Source organism: Diadema setosum, chromosome 1, assembly GCF_964275005.1.
Source record: "Diadema setosum chromosome 1, eeDiaSeto1, whole genome shotgun sequence".
Classification (NCBI taxonomy): domain Eukaryota; kingdom Metazoa; phylum Echinodermata; class Echinoidea; order Diadematoida; family Diadematidae; genus Diadema; species Diadema setosum.
Window position 1 is genome coordinate 20,610,845 of NC_092685.1, and position 22,096 is coordinate 20,632,940.

A 22,096-nucleotide genomic window follows, 5' to 3' on the forward strand; every position below is an offset into this window, starting at 1 on the left:
TGTAATGTCAAAACTGTCTCATCCTTGTGGCAGCAATATAAGCCAAAGCTGAGATTTACTGATCATCTTTGTTCTAATCTAAGTCTTGCATCTGATTGACTATGATGGGATTTACAGGAGATGACCACTTTATTTGTCGACAATTTGATACTCCCTTGGCACCAATATCAGCCCGGATAACAAATTTTGATTTTGCGACAAAGAGTGTTGACTCAAGGTTAGATATACACAACTGACCATGGATCAACTACAATCCAACAATTTGGTTTGCGCACAGATGAAAAGACAGATACATACAATATTTTGTTGATCGGTCATGAGACAATTCTTGTAGGATTCATCTCGAGGATCTTGTTCAGACTTTCCGTCGACATACGGGACTTAAAATGCTTGACATGTAAATCCCTTGTTTTCATGAATCATACGCCAAATTTAAACATTTGCCTTACTCCTTTCCTGTTGGTTGGGTTGACCACAAAGTCCACATCACCCTATAGACTGTCACGGCAACGTTCAACCACAAATAGGATTTCCCTTAGACACTTAAATATATATATATATATATATATATATATATATATATATATATATATATATATATATATATATTGTAGTTGCTCCGCGTATTGGCAGTACTAGAAATAGCAATAATAATGTCACAATAGAGGCCTTGATTTTAATTCAAAATCCGAATTTTTTGGGGCCTCCCCCTTCGTCAGGGATGATATTGCGAATGAATTTCAACATTTTGAATTAAAATCAAGGTAATTAGCATTTAATGCATTCCTCTATTGTGACATTATTATTGCTATATTTTATATATATATATATATATATATATATACTTTTTTTTTTTTTTTTTTTTTTTTTACTGTCCATCAAATAAATATGTGCTTAAGGAGTACTTTTTCTTGAGACTGTATTTATAAACTTAACATGAACCTTTTCACTTTTTTCTTTTTTTATTGTATGAACAGATGCCAATCATGGAATTTCTGGCAAAGAAACACCCTTGGTAAGGAGGATGCCTGCATACCATAACAGCAAATGTGTATCAATTCTTGCATTTATACTCAAGAAAGGGGCAACAATTTTGGACTCTTGGGGTATAGACGCCAGTGAGGATATGCAAAAACAATTACTGTCTGAACCCCCCATTTCATTGTGTAAATATCATCATCGACATCTGAACAATCCCAGCATGCATACTGCGAGCCTGCACGCTTTGCCTCTAAAGTACTACATCTGTCACTTAAATCCAGCCTGTCTTCCAAAAATAGGCGCCGGAGCAAATCCGAGGCTAGCACGGCTCATTGCGAGGGCGGGCTTGACCTTCATCACTCGGTGGTGACGGTTGTGACAAAGGTCTCAAGAGAAAGAGAACGAGACAGACATACAAACAGATCGAAATCAAAAGAGAAGGGCTCAATCTGGCCAAGATTCTTATCATGTCACCCCTATAGCTCTATTCTACATCCACTCATAAACACTTTTCGTCACTGGGATGTTTTCCAACTACTCTCGGCAATCACTACATCTCAATCTGAGCACTAAAAACTACTGCAGTCCCCCTTTTTTCACTATAGTCAAGGAGACTTAGTACAAGTTAGCTTCACATAGCAACAGCTTGAGATGAAACTCATCTAAAAAAAAAAGACAAACATAGATTCAAGAAAGTAATGCGAAAGCACCATGACCCCTTGGGTATATCACACGACTCCAGGAAATAGAGGAATATTAAAGCCATAAATGCAATACATGACTCTCACTGCACCTTAACAATCTCTCTCCATCTCTCTGACATACTGTTGTTTCGGCAAACAGGCTTTTCAAGATTGCGAAATCAGGTGAGGATGAATATAGAGTCTATTAGGAGCCATGGGGGAAAAAAAATCATGTGATTAGGGGGGAATGAAAAAGAAAAGAAAATGGCGTGTCATCCGTCCTGGTGATGCTGAGTGTGTGCCAAGAGAACAAAAGACAGGAAGCCCCCGAGGGTACATCTAAGTGTGACCGAACCATATCATGCTGCGATAGTTGAGCGCTTCATTAATGTCATCAAGGAATTAAGGTACCATCTTGCGATCATGAGTAAGTGCATTGGGAGTCCCAGAGAGAAACGCTGGAAGATCAAAATCTGTTTTTATTTCCTTTTTTTTTTTCCTTCTAAAAGTGGAGAATGTACAGCCATGAGCTAAAATGGGCACAAATGTTTCCCTCTCTCATGTCAAACGAACAAACACCCATGGAAAAAAAAATATACCTTCACAGTTGAAAGAAGAGCAAAAAGGTACATAAAGAGATGTCAGATAAAATTACTCCTAAACTTTGATTTCACTGCTCCCGACATCAAGTGACAGACACTATAGGTGTTCATACTCCTGAAGTGAAAAATGAATGTGTTCATATCCTATTCAAACTATGGTCTTTCTCTAAACACCTAAATTGAAGTTGATGGGATTCAAAATTCTAAGAGACAGACAGACAAAATCTTTCCTGCTCTATACAGCTTATACGCATCTTAATATACATTATAAATCAGCACGGAATCGGCAAACATTGCACTCAGAAAGACGCAGTGGCAAATTTTGCTCCTTCCATTTTTGCAGGCGTGCCACCAACAACCTCTCTTGCTATCAACAGTCAGAAAGTATTAAACAACAATGCCATCTTCAACTGGTTTAGTTAACAACACAAACCTTATACAGGCCCAACTGTTTCTCGCATACTCCCAAACATCCCCATCCCCCTTTTTTTCTATCTTTAAAAATCACAAATCTGTCTTCTGTTAACTGCCATCCATAGAAATTGTCTCATTCCTTGAGAAAGGTAAAACATTGGGTACAGGAGGCGGGTCTGATTATTGGCAAAAAATTCTTCACCTCCTACCCGGCTGGCCACCAATGTTCTGACTAAGATGTGCCATGCAAACAAGGTATAATGAGCACTTCCTGTCTCTCATGCTATTATTACTGAGAGTTTTGATAATAATTTGCACATGGTCACACACATTCTCCCACATCCTCACAAAGATTAAAAAAGAAGAGGGAAAACAGCAAAAAAGTTCCTCATTTCTGCATCAAAAATAACTCTGAGTGAGACAAACTGAAGCTGCCATGAAAAGGAAATATTTGAAAAATCCTTGTTTGTACAATAAATCACAGAAATCTACCCGATCAAAAAAATAAACATTAAAAATATCCTTGTTCCTACAATAAATTGCAGAAATCTACCTTAGCAAGATGATATACTTCTCTCACAGGAGATAGAGAGAAAATAAAATGTTCCTAATTTCTATCAATGTGCATGGCATTGGAGAACAGACTACAATCCTGCATGAGGAATTCTCCTTACGATTTCCTCCCTCACATCACAGTGAGATCAACAACATCCCACAGTACTTCACACTGAGTTTGAAAGTTTCTACATTAAAACTATTCATGACAATGATGAAAGTGTTATGGACTCACCAGATGAATTAAGGTTTGAGTTTAAGGTAAGAGTGCTTTTTTTTTTCCCCTGTTCCTCTCTGATGATAGGGCAGTGGAGTGTTAGCGTTCAAAGTCGAGCACTGGATTAATCTGTTGAGGATGGGCTGATTTTGCAACAACATGTATTTCCCATCTAAGACACTTGCCCGAGTATACTCGGGAACTCGTCCTCAATGGGTTAAGGTTCTCCAAAGTTCATGGTGATGTTTGGTGATTAACAAGGATCAACTGTATGTTGCACATTTCCTACAGCAAGCTTGCACAAATCAATCTGCCAAGTCCAGGAAATGATTAAGAAAAAGAAGATGCAATTTAAACAAGTGGGACAGACTTCAAAAACAAAGGGAGAGGGGAGCTGACAAGACATACAGGCTGTAGGAGATGAAAAGATGGTTGTGTGTATGGAGGGGGGGGGGGGGTATGGGCAGTGTGAGGCAAAATAAAAGCATCTAACCATAAACTTGTATGGGCGATAAATCCACAAATGTATGTCAATTCTAACATAGCCTTTTACTCAGCTTGTAGTTTGAGTCTATCATACAAATTTCATCATAAAATGGCAGGTCATACATTTCATGATGAAATGCCAATATCAACTTTCAGCTACAGTCCAAGATGGAGGAGATACTATGCGAAGAGGCAAAGATCGTTCCAAAAATCTCGCTTTCATCTATTTCATCGATGCCAAGTTCTAAACTGGTTAATTACCTGCACCCCATCTCCCCACCCCACCGTCCAACTCCCATCCCTCCCTCCTGGAACATGCCTAAACCATGAAATGTGAAAGGAAATGGCTTAATAGGAGCCAATTTGCTCTGGGCCCTCCAGGGCTGGCACGCTGGACTTGATGATGATGATGATGATGATGGTGTTGACAAGGAGATGTACTAGTAGGGGTGGTGGGGGGGGGGGGGTGGAGGGGAGGAGGACTCTCCTATAATAACTGGCATCTAAGCACCTCTTCTATGAAAGGAGGTGGGGGTTTCTTATCATCCTAGCATCATCCCCCTATCTCCCAGTACTATCTGGGATTGCCATGCTGGGCAGCCATTTATAGAGTCTTTATCTATCTCCTCCATGTAGAATTAAGATGTGAGACCATGTGCACATCTTCTTCTATAGAAAGATCTCTACATTCAAGCATATTCTAAACATTGATTTCACTGCCCATAGTTGCATATTGCTGCCAAATTTCAGTTCTGCACCTTTAAGCTGAAACTGAATTGCCATGGCAGACATCAATTTTTTTTTTTATTATTTAATTTTTTTTTTTGTTACAAAGAACAGGGTTTAATTGATGCATCATCCACAAAAAAAAAAAATGGGTCATATAAATTCAATTACTTTGATTTAATCAAGGTTGATTTGGTTCTGGTTGAGATATATATGAAGGGTTACAAAATAATGCAAAGTGCATGATATTGAAAGGGCATCATCACATGTGGAAATAATATGCATCCATAACAATACACATTCCAGGAATGTTTTAACTGTTGGTAGATTCCCCTCATGCCCCTCTACAATATCCAATTAGCCTGTATATCATCTGCTATAAGATTAAGGAGACCTCAAATTATATTGTAATCAAATCACAATTTTCCCCAACAATTCAGAGAAATACATAAATAGATGGCTTCCCCTAGAATTATTATTAGGATATATCCACACAAAAAAATGAGACAAAGCTCGTTGCTGCCATTTTTTATCACAATGTATCGATTCCCATCCTCACTTTCAAAAAAAAAAAAAATCTTATCTCCTGGTACTTTTTCCCTTCATTACAGCAATTTCTACTAGCCTTGAATGTGTGCCAAACTGTCTGAAAGTAGTAACAATCACGCATTATCAACACAATCTCAATTTAATCATTAAATGATGGCAATGGAAATGACATAGGGGTGAAGGAATTAGTGAGATAGCAATGGGTGCCCTCAAAGGGCAGTGTTTTGGTGAGTACCCATTATACAACTATGAGGTATATTGGAAAGGGGTGGGATAACATTTGAAATTAATTACTAAGTCTCCAACAATTCCCATTTCTATGCATCATGGCAGGATGGAAATGCCATTCAGACACAGCCTTAGGCACCCCCTAAAAAAAAACGAAAAAAAAAATACCAACTTTGGTTAAAACTTTTCATTTTTGCTGTTTATTGGCTGGCATCCCACATGATGTTAGGTACATATGTATCTATAAATACAAAGAACTATCAAGTATATTATCTAATCCAACCATCTATCACTAAGATGAGGGAGAGGGGGTACATGAAATCTTCATGAAAAAAAGGACATGAAAAATTGTGCCTACTTGGTAATTAATTGACATGAAAAATAGAATAGGAACCAACATGTTTACTATCTTTTCTGTCTCGTACTTATTCTTACAAAGAGTGAGGTTTATTGGTTGTGGCATTTGAGGAATGAGTTTGATAATTTGTGAAGTGACAGGCAACGATCTGATGCTATCTACTGATCACATTTACCATGGATTGTGGAGGGTTGCCAAATAATGCTACAATGCAATTAACGACTTTTACACACGCATACAGGATTACCCAACTTGACTCTCTCACAGCAGCAATTATGTCTTCCAGCGTCAACAACTCTCTTCCATGGATTAAAGGAAGCATTTGCAAGGCCAAAGTTATAAATTAGGCAGCCAAGTGCAAAAATAATGCACTCAAATTTAGAAGAAAAAAAAAAAAAACCAGTGCTTCACAACATCAACAGGAAAAATGTCCTATACTCTACTGAGGTATGCGTGATGACAACACGTATGAAACTACTCTAATAGATTAATGAAAGGTGACTGCCGTGGATGCAGCTACAGTATAAATAGCTCTGTGTACTTTTTACGGAAAATACTCAGAATATCCATATCTTGCAGGATAGCCAGAATCACGAGGGGTTATTCTTTAAATACCCTAGCGTATGAACAAAATTACACACACACAAAAAAAAAAAAAACCCTTAGTATTCTGGTGTGGTAGGAAGCAGACTCTTGAGAGAAAAATATGATTGAAAATATAGGAAATGAAGACTAATTTGATATAGGAAAGTGGCCCTGTTAAATTGAAGTTTAGATCAAACATAAGTCATAAAATCAAACATCAGTCTATGAATACTCAGTTCTGATTGGCTGCTACCTGACTTATATGTATGTCTGATTTTCTGATTGGCTGCTACCTGACTTATATTATGTACACTTTTGTATGTCTGATTTTCTGATTGGCTGCTACCTGACTTATATGTATGTCTGATTTTCTGATTGGCTGCTACCTGACTTATATGTATGTCTGATTTTCTGACTTACGTTTGATTGCATCTCTTTATGCAACAGGGCCTGTATGGAAACTTTGAGTAGAGGTTGTGTGTGTGTGTGTGTGTGTGTGTGCACATTTGGTTTGTATAGTTTTGCCACTGACAATGGTAAAATTCCTTGGAAAGATGACCTCTACTGGGTTCTCAAACAGTTAAATGATCCAGAAAATTTCCCATGAAACAAGATAATATAACTGCAGGAAAGTAATGCTCCGTCAGTACTTGGGGGCCTCTGTCTCATGTGTAAAAAGAGAATGTTACTGAGATGGGGGGGGGGGGGGGAAACATGCAGGCACAAATTAGTAGATATAGTTGACGAGGGAGACTCCTGCCTTCCTGCTGTGTGGATGGATGGATGGATGGACGGGTGGTTGGCTAAGGGGCAGGGGAAGGGCTGGCTCGGCTACAAGCAGAGCTTCCACACCTGTAGCTGACCATGAGTCACGTCAGTTTAGAGCGGCTACAAGAAGATGCCCTCCCCTGCAGGTGTTTGACCCCAATATTCCAAAAAGCAGATGCCACAAAGCCCCCCTACTTATGAGTGCACAGGAGGTCAATAATGGATGTAGGGATGGGAGTCCCGAATTAGTAGCCCAGCGTTAACAAGGCAGTCAGACAAGCAGGTACCCCTTTGGAGAAGTCACAATGAGCACAGACCTAGAAACGCTATTCTTAATGTATTTCTTCTACCAACTGAAACTAGGCTGAGGAAAAGGGATTCTACAAAGTTCAATAATGAATGGCCTCATAACATTTTAAACCAAAATCCCCCCCCCCTAAAATGCAACATTTTCCTCTCGAGTCCAATAAGTGCTATTCATCAAACAAAATTTTCCCCCAAAATGCAACATTTTCCTTCCGAGTTCAAAATGACACAAGTAGAATTTCCTACACATGCCTTTTTAGAGCATGACGCATTGCATATTTTCTCTTTCAAAATTGTTACTGTAAGTTTACTAACAGCTACAGTATGAGAGCATCAAGAATTGAATACACTGCACTGATCAACCCCTATCCCCACATGTATATGCAACATGCACATTTTGAAAAAGCCATACACAGTACTTTACCAACATGAAGCCATCCATGAGTCAATCTCCTAGAACAAAACAGGGTTTCACAAGAAGAAAATTTCAAAAAATGTATCTCTGAGAAGGGAGAATATTCACTTTTTCGACTGATACAGAAGTCCTCATCATGTGGGATGTAGTAAGAACCCCGCTGGAAGAATCCCATCAAGAAGTTCATGGTGGCGCTCCCGCACTTGGCGATCCAGCGGCCCAACGCCAGCGTCTGCAGATACGCGACCTGCCCGCAACCCGTAGAACCCTCGTCCAGCCTCTGCATGTCTGCCCGGCCATACGTCCTGTACACGCACCACGGCCAGCAGATGTGAGAGCACGTACACGCACACTCTCGCATCGGTGCCAAGATTTATCGAGGGGCTCTCCCCCCTCTCCACCTATGGCGGCGCGATCAACCTCACCCAAGGTAGGCCTTTGTTTTTTCAGTTTGATATGAAAACAAAGATCCCGCAAGGACAGGTGACGAATCACCCTTGTCACTTTTTTTTTTCCCTTTAATCCCCTTGTCGCTCGTCACACTGCGATAACAATTACACACACGGGTTCAAACAAGAGGAAACCTAGCTTGATGAGGTGGCAATCGTCTCAGATAGATCCTTGATCAAATTGCTTGTACGGAAAACTGCCAGGGGTTCTTTCCTTCACTGCTTAAAACACGCACACACAGATGCACACACACACACTTGTAACCACTTGCTGAAACTGAGTCTGAAGCAATTCTTGGCAGTGCTCTGTGGCTTGCGGCTGCGAACGTGGCCGGGTGACTCACTGGCTGTTTGCAGCGAGAGCTGCGCATCGTCAAATGACCACCAAAAAGTGGAGGGAGTGCCGAGACCAGCTCTGCAAAAAGTACAGGATGTCACGATTGGAGGCTCCTGTACGCTTCTCTCGCTGCATACGTGCACAAACAAAACTATCCTGAAAATGGCTGGCTATATGAATGAAAGTCCTCTCTTATTGTGAATCTGTGGGGCACTGGCAATGGCAAACTGGAGCAGGAGATCTGATGGTTATTGAATTAGTCCGGGCTATTTTCTGATCTTCTTGGATTTAACCATTAGGACACAGATTAGGAAGGGAAAGTAAACGGTCTAGTGGGTGCTACGTGATAATTAGGGGCTTAATGATTCTATCTGTTCCGATCTAATTGAATTTCCCCATCTTCGGTCTAATTGCTTTTTATATCAAGATGAGATAACAGCCATCACTGGTGAAAGACAAAGATAATTCTCGCATGCATCCTTTGGATTCTCCTACTCTGCAACTATTGATAAGAAAACAGTGAAAGAATGTGTCCTGACATACCACACACAGTTTATCTGTCAGGCGTTTTTCAATGGGAGAAGTGTTGACAGGGTATGTACTTCAAATCTTCCTTCATGAGCATGTCAAACAAAGAAAGAATAGCAAGACCCATTCTATAATGCTCACAACTTGTGAATACATGCAATCATTCTTTAATACACTCACTTTATAATTCCTTTAAGCCATCTTTTCCTACCTATTTACAAACAGTAGCAATTGCATCACAAAAGAAATATATCTTGAGAACAAAACAGACAGAATCTTTGGCAAACACCTTGTGCATTCTGACTTACTACGGGGGGACAGAAGGCATTGTTTTAAATACTGCCAACCTCCCTTCACAATGATGTTGCAGCCTTACACTGGGCTACAATTTGCACAATGAAAGTGTATGTACACATACACAATGGGTAGCTTCCAGACATTGGTGAATTGTTTGCATGCATACAATGTATCATCTTCTTGGGCACAAGTTTCCAATCTAGGAAACAACAATGTAATATGCAGAGTGTACGGAGGCCGACATAAACAGACCCCCTACTCTGCATGGTTCCACATCCCCATCCATTCCCGTTCTTATCTAATGAATGACTATTTCCTCCAATTAGCACCAAACATAGCGGTCACTTGAGGCACACAAACATAACCGCCCCACCCCGACAAGATCATCTAACGTATCATGGAGAACATCTTGATGACTGTGCCTCACCTTAAACTTGTGGCTGTGTCTGGGAAAGAGCCAGACAAACAGGAAAATACAATCAGAAATGAACTTCACCCCTCAGGCCTTTGTTTACTGCCTCCATGTAAAAGCCTCTTTCTGGCATAGACTGCCCTCTTTCTGTTCACACTTTAATATCTAATCGTAATAAAGCCTATTCATTCCTCATCCAAAACTATTATGCTGATTTTATGATATAATCACAGGCTACACCACAACATCCTGCCTTTATAGATGATATTCAAGCAAACTGTGAAATGTAAGCAAATTGTAAAAAAATACATTGACAGACATTCAAAGAAGTCACAAAAAATTATATCAGTAACAGAGTTCGTTTTCATTTTGTGCCATGAAAAGCTGTTAATGTTGTTTGTAGACATTTCTTTTTATTGTTCCACCATTTACGAGTAAAAACTCTTCCCAAACTTGAGTTACTTTAAATCTTTGCCAGTCTTCTGTCTTCAAGTCTCACACATGTGTGACACACGGTTGTGTAAAGACGAACACAAGAAAACAAATTCATATGCTTGTTCAGATAGGGGCACTTGGTAACGGCAACAACAAACAAACAGCTTGCAGCAACAGATAAGGAAGGCATGCATCATATTCCAGCAAACCAGGTTAAGTGGTACAAGAATTGTAAATAATGAATTGTAATCTATAGAAAGCTTTTAATTACAAATTAGAGAATCACTCTGAGAGCGCAGACCTCCACCAAGCAGCTTATTTTTTCCACTGATCTTGTTCTTCCATAGAGATCAGTGATTTCCACCCATACGAATGCATGCTGAAAATCGCCCCATTTCCCAATATAGAAGCCTTTTGTTACTTCATCAACTTCCAGCTGCGCGGAACGCCTCGCCCTAGCAGAAACTAGAGCATGCACTCTAGTGCTCATATGCAAACCTCAAAATATGCACAGCTTCAACTAACAAGTTCACGACCCTACCTGACAAAATATCATTAATCCTTCATAAAATACATAAAATTCCTGGATCAGTACCGAAATTTAATCATCTGTTCCTTGTGTCATTCACAACCTCTACTGTAAGTTACATCCAAATCTTTTTTATTTATTTTTGCACACTGACAAACAAACCAACAAACAAATGGAATTCACTTTTGTCCATCTACAGGTCCAACACAATATAATTAGGCTCCAACAGAATAAAGTATTGTAAAATGTTTATTATAACATAACAGCCAATGAAAAGAAGTGGGGGAAGGGGCTGCGCCTTATGAGCACACTTAAAGGGACTGTACAGTACTGGTTGAGGTGGGGATTCATGTTTTGAACATTCCTAAGTGAGTTAATGAAAAGCCTCATGAAATATGAAAGAGCATGTAATTTTAAGAAGGATTCAACTTTATTTGATGAAAATTGGTTTTCAAATGGCTGAGATATCCAAAAAAGTGCTAATAATAAAAGGCGACATGCCACAACCTTATTAGGATCTCTTTGTTTCACCCTGTTTTTGGATATCTCAGCCATTTCAAAACCGATATTCATCGAATAAACTTTTGATACCCCTTAGAACTGCATGCTCTTTGACATCCTCATAGAGTGGTTTCTGAATATCTCGCAAAACGTTAAAAGCTAAATCCTCACCTTGACCAGAACTGTGCACACCCTTTAACATACCTAGTATACTTTGGAAAATGTTTTTAGAGGACTTTAGATTTGCTGGGTGTTATATCAAAGTGCAGGGTTACTTAGAAATGACAATTGCTGAGTGACAATAGAATGATTGCTGAGATTACTATGATGTCAAGTCATAAAAGACATAATACTGGACAGAAAACGGACAAGACAACAAACCTAAACACGCAGCGCACACATATGATTTTGATTTGCAATCAGCTCACAGCTATGGTATGAGGTAAGTGACTCACTCTGAGACACAGACAAGCAGCTATTTTTAGGCCTTTCCCCCTAAAAAATGTCTTCCTTGATTACAAGAATTATTCTTTGTTTGTGTTTGTGTGTCTGTTTTGCCCCATATTGGCTGGGTTATCATGGGTCTTCTCCCCAACAGAAGCAATGAAGGTAGTGCATGAGTGATACTGCCACACAATGCATGACTGTCCTTTGACTTACATGAGGCAATTAAAAACATAAATAAAAAATAAATAACCCTTCCACTGACCCAACTTGGATGCACACATTCCCAAACTCATCAATACTTTGTGAATGCTCCTACTCGAATGAATGCTAATGGGATAACATACAAATTAAGCTCTTTTACCTTTACAATTTAGGTACAAATGAGATCTCTAGCTCCAAAATTGATCTGTAATGATTTCCATCCTACTCTGAAGTATGTAAATCAAATGAAGATCTACCCAGGTAAATATTTTCAGACAAAAGAACATCATTTTCCATAATCTATTTAAAAAAGAATATGGTGATAAGTGTTAATTATCACGTGGTCCCCGCACCTGTACACGTTATGGTGATAGGGCCTTTTCAGTTATTTCCCCACTTCTTTGGAATGAACTCCCTTTTTATATTCGTAACGCTGAAAATGTTGATAGGTTTAAGTCATTGTTGAAAACTCATCTGTTTACACAACCTTAATCTTGCTGTTGTTGTTGTTGCTGTCGTTATCATAATATGTACATAATGCTGTATTTTGTTTTTACGTTATATATATTATTTTTCCCCGATTTGATGCGCTTAGAAACATCAGTATTAAGCGCTATATAAATGTTATTCATTATCATTATCATTATCATTAAGTGTTCATTAGTAGATGGAATTATAAAGCAGAGAGTGAGTTTTTAACAGAGAATTGTTTCTGTATTTTGTTTGACCTTAGATTCATTCCTTTTGTTTATTTTCACATGCAATGCCACACAAATTCTATCCAAGAACAGTTTACTTATATTTTACCTCGCAAAATAAAAGGCTAGTGTCGATTATTTGGTGTGCAGTATATCTCTTCCATTCAAATGAATCAAATTTCATTTCATTCAAGTCAATTCAGTTCAATGCACTGCAATTTAAAAAATTTATCTTATGCTAAAATCGAGGGATATTTGCAATGGGAGCAGTGGTTTTTACACATAACAGGTCTGTTTGTGTACGATGAAAAAGTGCAGTGATTAAAATTACAACCGAGGACAAAAACTCTGAATACAAGACAATTCCATGACTGATGAACTTTGCGTATACATGGCAGTCTGGCAGTGAATAACAAGGGGGCCACTGAGCAATGGGAATAACTTCAATCATGACATTCAGATATGATCCTTCACACCTCGCGATAAAACCCTAACAAGTCCCAGGGATATTACTTGACACCTGACTCTCTCAGTGAGTAATATCTCGCTGCTCTGATAAATATTGTTGCTTCCAGAATATTGCTTGCCTTTTTGCATGTGTGTCATAATAACACTCTCCCCCACCCCATCCCCTTCCTCCCCCTCCCTCCTACCCCACCCCCTTGCTCCTTGCCCTTGACTTTGCTCACTGGTATGATTCATGTTAAACGCAGCATTGCACAATGAATCATCATAATCAAATAATGGGCTAGGAATGACAGAGAATTAAAGATCCTAGATTGAGATGTTGGAGACCCCATAAGACACTGTGGTCGGAAAGACCTTGTCTCTTTAAGGCACACACATCAGAGCATACTGAATGCGCCTCAATTTTATTTATCTATTCATTCTTTGGGGTGGTACTTCATATTATGCAAGCATGCCACAAAACTCTGCAGAATGCAGAATTAATATCTTTAAAAACATTAAATGGTTAGTTTTCGGTGCCTACATCACACAGTTTAATTGAAGATGATACCAGCAGTTTGAGAAAGAAAATGTGTTTGTAAGGGAGACAGATACAAACAGATGGATAGATAGATGGATGGATGGATAGATAGATTGATAGATAGATGGCTAGATAGATAGATAAATTGATAGATAGACAGAGACAGAGAGAGAAAGAGAAAGATTACTGCATATAAAACAGTAAAAGCCTTGCATTTGTATGCTGGTTCTTGCGATAGTTCTTGCGATAGCAGCTATTCAAACTGAAGATGGTTTGCCATACACCATGTGTAAAAATCCTGAGAGGGAGTGTTTAAAGAATCCCTGTGGATGATGGGTGTTTTAGGCAGCCACAGGACGTACATGTACCACACAGCATCTTCGATTCAATATTGAAAGTAATGCCTGCACAAACACTTTCACACAAACAGGATAGCTGCGGATGATTACAATGCCAGCGACAAGTAAACAAAACTGTAATGAGAACACAGACCATGTGAATATCCAATACCGCACTTTTCTGAAAAGCTCTGTTACTTATGTGTGACCAGTGATCCTTTAATACATGCTGATGTGAATCATCATTTTTGTGGAACAACTACCTCTTGGAAGCATTAGTTTGCACAAATCACATTACCAAATTCAATCACAAGTTGCCAGACATTTTTTTTCTTTTTTCAATACGAGCATGTGGTTATGACTCAAGAAATCAGAGCTTCAGTATCAGGTTTGTCATACTAGAAAAACAATATGACCCTCTGTGTATTACCAAATTCTGAAATTGCAAAGGGTAGTGACTGCCGCACACAAGCAACATTTATTAGCACGTTTCTTTGTTTCTTACTTTTTCCTGATATGCTGCAAGCATTTCTATCCCAACCCCCGAAAAAAATCTCTGATGTTATTGTGAATGATCACATCAAGCAGTTCACATCCAAACCCTACTTCTGTTTTAATATCATTTTTTTGTTGCTATGTGATTTTGCCGATGGCATGAAAAAAGTGATTGAAATGCTGCAGTTTATCATGAATTCACACACAAATGGAAATGCAAATCAATAACAGCAAATAGGAAGTTTCAGGAAGTAAACAGATTGAATGGGGCATAGGAAAAAAAAGAATTAAAAAGGAACAAAGAAACACAGAGTGCAAACAAAGAGTGTGGGGAAACTTTAGGAAGTGGAAAGACACGGACAAAAACCTGCACACACCATGTTTCCATAATACATGGAGTTTACACTCGACAGACACTGTATGATGTGTGTTTACATAACAGGTAATGTCCATTTTTGTTACACAAAGGTTTTTACTATACACTGGTTGGGCAGATCTGAGCTTCCACATACATTTGATTCCATGAAACATACCATTCCTAACACAAAATAAGAGCATCAAAAGTTTTTTCAATGTTACCAATGGGACAGGATCCTTTAGTTTGTAAACATTGGTTTTGACTGTTTGTTTGTCATTTGTTTTTTTGTTGGTTTTTTTTTTATGGGGGGGGGGGGGCTCTGATATAATAAAGACATGTTTAATGAACAATACATCAGGTCTTCAGTATCCTTTTATTCCAACTTTCCACTGTATACAATGAGTAGAAAAATAGGCCCCCAAACCACCAGTGTCTAAAGAAACTACATTATCTATGGTGCAGGATAGAGGACAGCACGACAGAATACATGGCCACTGATTAGACGTCACACAACGCAAATGAGATGGCAAATAATAGGAAGGACTGGGTTGGTACTTACTGGGACCTGGACAACGATAACATGTTGGGGGAATACAAGAGTGGGAACATGCATTAGTGAAAATCGGACAGCGTCAGCATGCACATGAAAATGGCAGCCAGACCCTGCCACATCAAAGACCACCCTAAGGGAACTTCATTGGCATGTTTGTTGCGTATGTGCGTAATTGCACACAATCATGCATTTGTAGACCATGCAAGGTAAAACCACACATCAATGTCACTATTCTGCTGTCATATTGTCGATAACCAAGACTACATCTACATTAATCCAAATACTTTTGTGGTCACACGACAAGTTTGAGTCTCAATGCATTCTCTTTCACAATGCATTATGCATTATTCAGCTGAAAGAGGGGAGTGGTCTATGCAAATCACTCAAAAATGCATCCATTTCAAAACTGCAGGACACTGCACACCTGGCCTGACATCACAGAAATAATTTCAGGATCAGATAGGAAGGGAATTAATGTACATGCTCTTTGCATACTGAAAACAAGGGTGTCCATTTATGATACATTTATGAAAAGAGAAAGAAACTTAACATTTGGCATAAGCTTCTGAGCTAAAATTCTTGGCAAACAGGAGACAGTTCTCCAAATCCAATAATTAGTGTCTGTGATCTCATAAACACTATCATTTCCAGTGTACTGACATACACAAAACAACTCTGAAGGCCTGATTACACAGACATATAAACAAAATAAAAACAAATGCATGCAGCGGATTATATGGGTGATAAGAATAAAAGAGCAATACATTATTATTATACCTGATGAATCTATATTTGAGATAAACAAAGAAGTAGAGAGAGAGAGAGAGAAAGAGAGATGCTGCCAGAGGCAGATAAACATATTAATATAAAGATGGATAGATAGACAGAGAGATAGATAGATACAGATATAGTGAGAGATAGAATGGCAGAAATACAATTGAAAATTGAGCGGAGATGAATATATATCCAATCATATGGTAGTGATGAAGTCATGCCAAGATACATGCGAGCAATGGCTAGCTATTGATGGAAAGGGGAGAGATAATCTTGGTTAATACACCACCCACAAGCAGATGCAAAGAATGCTGGATGCAAGTCGCAGATTGTCAATTGAGCCATTTATGAGCTGTTTTGTAGCTGTAATACTGTATACACCATATATTTCGCGAGTCTAAATTTTCGCGAATCGGGATTTCCCAACAATTTCGCGAGTGGTTAAATTTGCGATCTTGGAGTCATGTACTGAATGGAGAAATGTTAACACGTACGTCACAATCATATCAGTATTAGAGTCAATAATTTCGCGTTTTTACTTTCACGAATAGCAGCTGACTCGCGAAATTCGCGAAAATAAAAACCTCACGAAATATTCGGCGTATACAGTATCTCAACTACAACACTATGAATACAAGTTTATCTAGGATAAATATCATAAATATCCTTCTTTGAGACAATAAAACGATCTTTATGATAATCACATTGCAAAAGTGGAAATTTACGAGTATTTCGCAAGACCAGAAACTAGCGTGAAAAAAAAAGCATGCAAATATTTTTGCCTGTTATATGTCCCACTATGTAATGTCTTAATTCCACAGAATTAAAACATGCACAATTTATCTTACTAGGCAGAGCGTGAAAAAATTACTTGCACGAAAATATCCACTAATACAGCAGTTGACAATGTTACCTTATTTTGCCATTATTGCTAAATAATGAAGTTGGGCAGCAAGCATTACTTTTGAAGAAAGATTCATCATCGTCTGTAAAACAAATTACTGTTTAGGTTTGCTGTTTTTTATATTATGCTTCCAACTGATAAAACTGTGCCTGTTCAGATATATTCATAAAATGGAGGTTTCTCCCGACACATCCTGTCCAATCTTCGAAAAGTGACGACAATTTGTTGAAATGATAACATTACAATTTTGCCGTTTATAGATGAACACGATAAGGGTAATGGCTTACAGAAATAGAGCTTTCCTATTGAGAACGGCGCACTATGAGTCACTGCATCTTTCTGGTGGATGTTTTTTTCTTTTTTCACTGAAGTTAAAGATGCGGCATGAAATGGTGAAAGATGCATGCATGTAGGGGGAGAGATGCACTGAAAAAGGGAAATGTAAGATGGAGGGAAACCCAGCGGGCGGCGGCTACCAGCGAGTACCATCATGCTGAAGTACGAGAGAGTGACATATCATGATTAGGATGGTGATGACGATGATGACAATGTTGACAAAGTTGGTGGTTACGCGGGATGAAATTTGATTTGATGTATGATGACGAGGCATGCGCAGGGGGAAGCGGAGAACTGTACCGTGGAATTCCTTGGCCGCCTTCACCAGGTTGTCCCAGTCGAGGGCGGTAGACGTGTCTGGTAGGGGAAAGCCAGATGAAAGGTTGTCTGTGCTGGCGGACATACCATGCTGTCTCATCTCGCCTGGGGCACGCCAGTGTTGTGGGGAGGGGGGAAGGAGGGGGTCAAAGGTCAAGATAGGGTAGGGAATGGCATTAATCTCCTCAACTGGCATTGGGTACGCAAAAATTATTATGTTACATCTCCATGGTTTGGGGGCTTAGTAGACATGAGATGTTCAGGTCCATAGTAGCATTATCCATGTAAACAGAAGTGCTTTATCAATAGAAGAAAATATGTAAATATATATCATACAATGAGCTGATGCTGCCAATTTCTTCTTTTTCTGTCTTTTTTTCTCCCTTTTAGTGTCTTTGCTGTGATGAATGTGACCTCAAACACAATATGTGAGTGCCTTTTCCCCGCATAGCATTTTGATGAATACTTTACTCATGAATTGTTATATCTCTACCATTGCGTAACTAATGTCAGCCCCAACACCTGTACAGACATGTATGTAGGTCAACTGTGATGTTGTCAACTGTCAACTCAAAAGATCTCTGTGAAAGGCCAGATTAAATTCAAACATTTTGTTGATCAATCAGTGTTGGAAGGGATCAAACAGACTCCTCGTGATTTTCCTAAGTTTATACATGCTATCTCTCTTTTTCACATTATTTACACTGTAATAGATCAGGTCCTAAGTAGGCCTAACCTTTCCATGTGTCCTTTGCTAATGACAATGCTACACAAAAATAGGGTTACATTACACTAAAATAACAAAGTATTCTTACAGCACTCTCCCCTTCCCTCCATTAATGGAAAGAGAAGATTCTGTATAGTGGAAAATTCCACCTGCTATAACTTTTGACTCATTGTGCCAATTTACTACAATTTCCTGTAACTGGTTGCACTCTAAACTAATTGATTTCATTAGAATCAACTCTTTTCTCTGAGGTAAATTCTCCACTTTCACAAAAACTTTCCAGTATTCAAAGACCTTTGGACAAGCTCAGACTTCTCTGTGATAGGCCACAGTGTCCCATGTCTTCCACAGGTACAGCACATACATAGCTTTGATTAAAGACACAAAGGCTGTACAAATGCAGACAATTGCAGACGAAATATATAATTACACATTAAGCATCTTACCAGACACAAAAAAGCACAATAACCACATGGCATAAATGTACATGAAGATTAGCAATCAGAGTCATATTCCTTATGACGAGCATAGCCAAGACATGCAGTGGGGCATAAATACTGTAGATCAAAGTTAATTATCACCTGCCACACAAGTCAGCGTTGTCTGAACACACATCACACACGACACAAAGTGCTACGCTTTTTCTTGTTCCCGTTACATTGACTCACGCACACATATTTGTGTATCAGTCGAAAATGTCCAAGAATACATTTCCATTGCTGCATATGTGCACTATTTCTATTCATACATATCGGCTGAAAACATATGAACCTCCCCCCCCCCCCCCACAAACACACAAATACACACATACCTATCAAATAGACAGATATCTCTGAACAGGGCTACCAGACTTGTGAGGCCATGACATCATTTTCACATCTCATTTGCATCTCTCGTTGTGACCGACATCAGCTTTGTAAAAACACAAGATTTCAAAATCCAAATGTCTTCATTTTTTTTTGGGGGGGGGGGGAGGGGGCCATGTGGATGGTACTTTAGCTGTTCTGCTTGATTTTATCTTTACTCCAGCTGTTAAAGTCAACCTGGAAAACAGAGTGGAGTTTTTTAGGGTAATAAAAGAAGAAAGGAGAGGTCATACCTTGTAGCATTGTCTTCTCGGCCTGCATCTTACTAGGCATGGCGCCTGACTGGGTACTGGTCACGATGTAGTCAGAGCCAGTGGTTGTGGCAGGGTGGGACTGCTTCCTCCTGGGGTAGGTACCCACGCGGTTACCAATGCTCTCCTCCGAGAGGGTGCGGTTCAGGGGTGGGGGCTGGGAGTGCAGGGCGGGGCCTGGAGTCTGTCAGAGGTAACAATGTGTAACATTGCACTTAACATGACAGCAAATTTCCACTTTTCCAATTGGACTACTCAACACTGTAATAACCTGTTGACAAATTTCTTTATATACAATAGATAGAATCTCCATCTAAACTTCACAAAACTTAAGATTGCACAAAAAAGGAAAGAAATCAAAACTAATCAGTCTATGAATCATTAACGATTAAACTTATCAACGAGTTAATTTGTAGGCAAAAAGTTTTAATCAATTATAACTGAATGTGTAGGAAAAGGCAGAAACATAACATTAAAATCTACAGGCACTACACAAATGCTAAATCTGATGAATACAAAACAAGATTAAAGGTTTTCTATCTCTAAAAACCCAAGTATTAAAATGTGCACTCTCAAGCAAGTCTGTTAAAAGTGAGAAAACTGGAAGAAGTCTAAATAAATGGGACCATTCACCACAATAAACTGGTGCAATGTCAAAAATGGCAAAGTCCAGAGGTTCCATATGAACTGTATGCAAATGATTACACTGTACCACATGTCACAACACATTATACATGTGTACATATGATAATGGCTGTCATACAGTAAATTTAGCATGAGAACACATCAAATAAAGGAATGAAAGTGGTTGGGGTAATCGCTGCATGTTTCCAGATTTTGTGGCGAATGGTAATGTCACACGAATGTTTCATCTTGACGAAGATTGTCCACATCTCTGTCGATCTAAACGGACAGCAAAAGCAAGTAAGGAAGAGAGTGGAGGCTACTGACAGAAGATGGGCTGAATATTTACCCCTGTATTAGGTACGCGAGAGATGCAGATTTGGAAGTGCGGAGTTCGGTTAGTGGTAGCCAAGACCTGATCCTCCTCGGTACCTGTCTGGAGGGGACCGGGAAGGGTGAAAGTGATAGACGAGGCGGCGGGGATGATGGGGGAAGGGGCGGGGCTCAGGGAGGAGGAGGAGGAGGAGTGGTTGGGCAGGTCGGTCTCATCTCTACCGGCGCCATGGCCGTTGGGGATGTCTTTGGGATTGCTCGGGACATTAATGGTAATGGAGGAAGAGTGGAGTGTTTCACCATTCAATGTCTGGTGCTATGTTATGTTGATGTGGGTTACACAAACGTTATACATCACACAGATGAATGAGAATGATGGGAGAAGGAGGATTTTTTTTCCCCCCAAGCAGATGTATTTGTTAATATATGCATATTTGGTGTTAACGAGGGATACGGAGACAGATAAATGAGGGTGTATGATATGGTATGATATGAGAACACACGGGAAAAGTGACAACAAAGCATGCATTTATATCAAATATTAATGTATTCATGCATAATAAAGACAAGGGTATACAAAACGTGATGCAATTTTCAGTAGTTAGAATATATTTTCATTGCCAGATTCATTGTGACATTAACACGGTTGTATTGCATACAGGAGAAGGTATGACATCAAACAACAAATGATTAGACGTTTGAAAAAAAAAATAGTGCAATGTCACATTCATGATATAAAAAATGATGGTTAAAACATTCAATATTTACAGTCATCCATGATGTGTGTTATAGGGCATACAAAGTTAAATGTTCATACACACAACGAAGGGATAGAATTGGAAGGGTTTTAAGAAGAAACCAGGATGGGAGCAGGGGTGTAGGGGAGGGGTGGGAATCAAGTTCATGTAAGGGGTAAAAAATGGGGAGATGGGGAAAGAAAAACAGGGGAAAAGAAGAGTACAGAAAGTTACACAACAATTAACACAACAGACAGTACAAACTTAACTCAAAACACATGTTTGTTGCTATCTAGACTTCACTTAGGAGCTCTAGGAGAATGATCAACATTATTTTCTTACATCCACTGACTATCTTATCATTTATATACACGCCAAGGGATGGGAGAACCACAAAATAAGATTCAAATATCTATTTTTTCAGTTTGTGTGCATACAAACCACATAATTTAAGAATCTGTGCATTAACTTGACACACTATTAAAATTACAGTGTTCCGGATTGAGGCAATAAACGGCTACCTGAACTCTCTACAAAACACACATCTCAGTTTCATCAAATCATTTCATCTTTCCATGGAATCCAGCCATCATCATTACAGACTGTTTGTCACGTATGCATACTGTTTCACCTCATTTAGACAATATCTAATTACAATGTGTACACATTTTGATCCAAATTTGCTTTTTTTTTTTTCACAAGTTATTATCAATACATGATAACCTCATAAGTCTCCTACAATACTTCTAAAAAAAGTGTAGTTTGCATTCAACTTGCTGAATGCCAA

At 39.0% G+C, this 22,096-nt stretch overlaps 1 protein-coding gene across 1 annotated transcript in view; it reads right to left on the reverse strand.

The window, feature by feature from the left end:
- The window catches only part of LOC140234778 (uncharacterized), a 136,881-nt gene that overhangs the window by 20,311 nt on the left and 94,474 nt on the right, over positions 1-22,096 (reverse strand). The window contains exons 23-24 of the mRNA XM_072314818.1: positions 20,589-20,888; positions 19,598-19,799 (exon numbers count right to left, since the gene is read on the reverse strand). Of these exons, the coding sequence (XP_072170919.1) occupies positions 19,598-19,799; positions 20,589-20,888 (502 nt within the window). The remainder of the gene's footprint in view (positions 1-19,597; positions 19,800-20,588; positions 20,889-22,096) is intronic.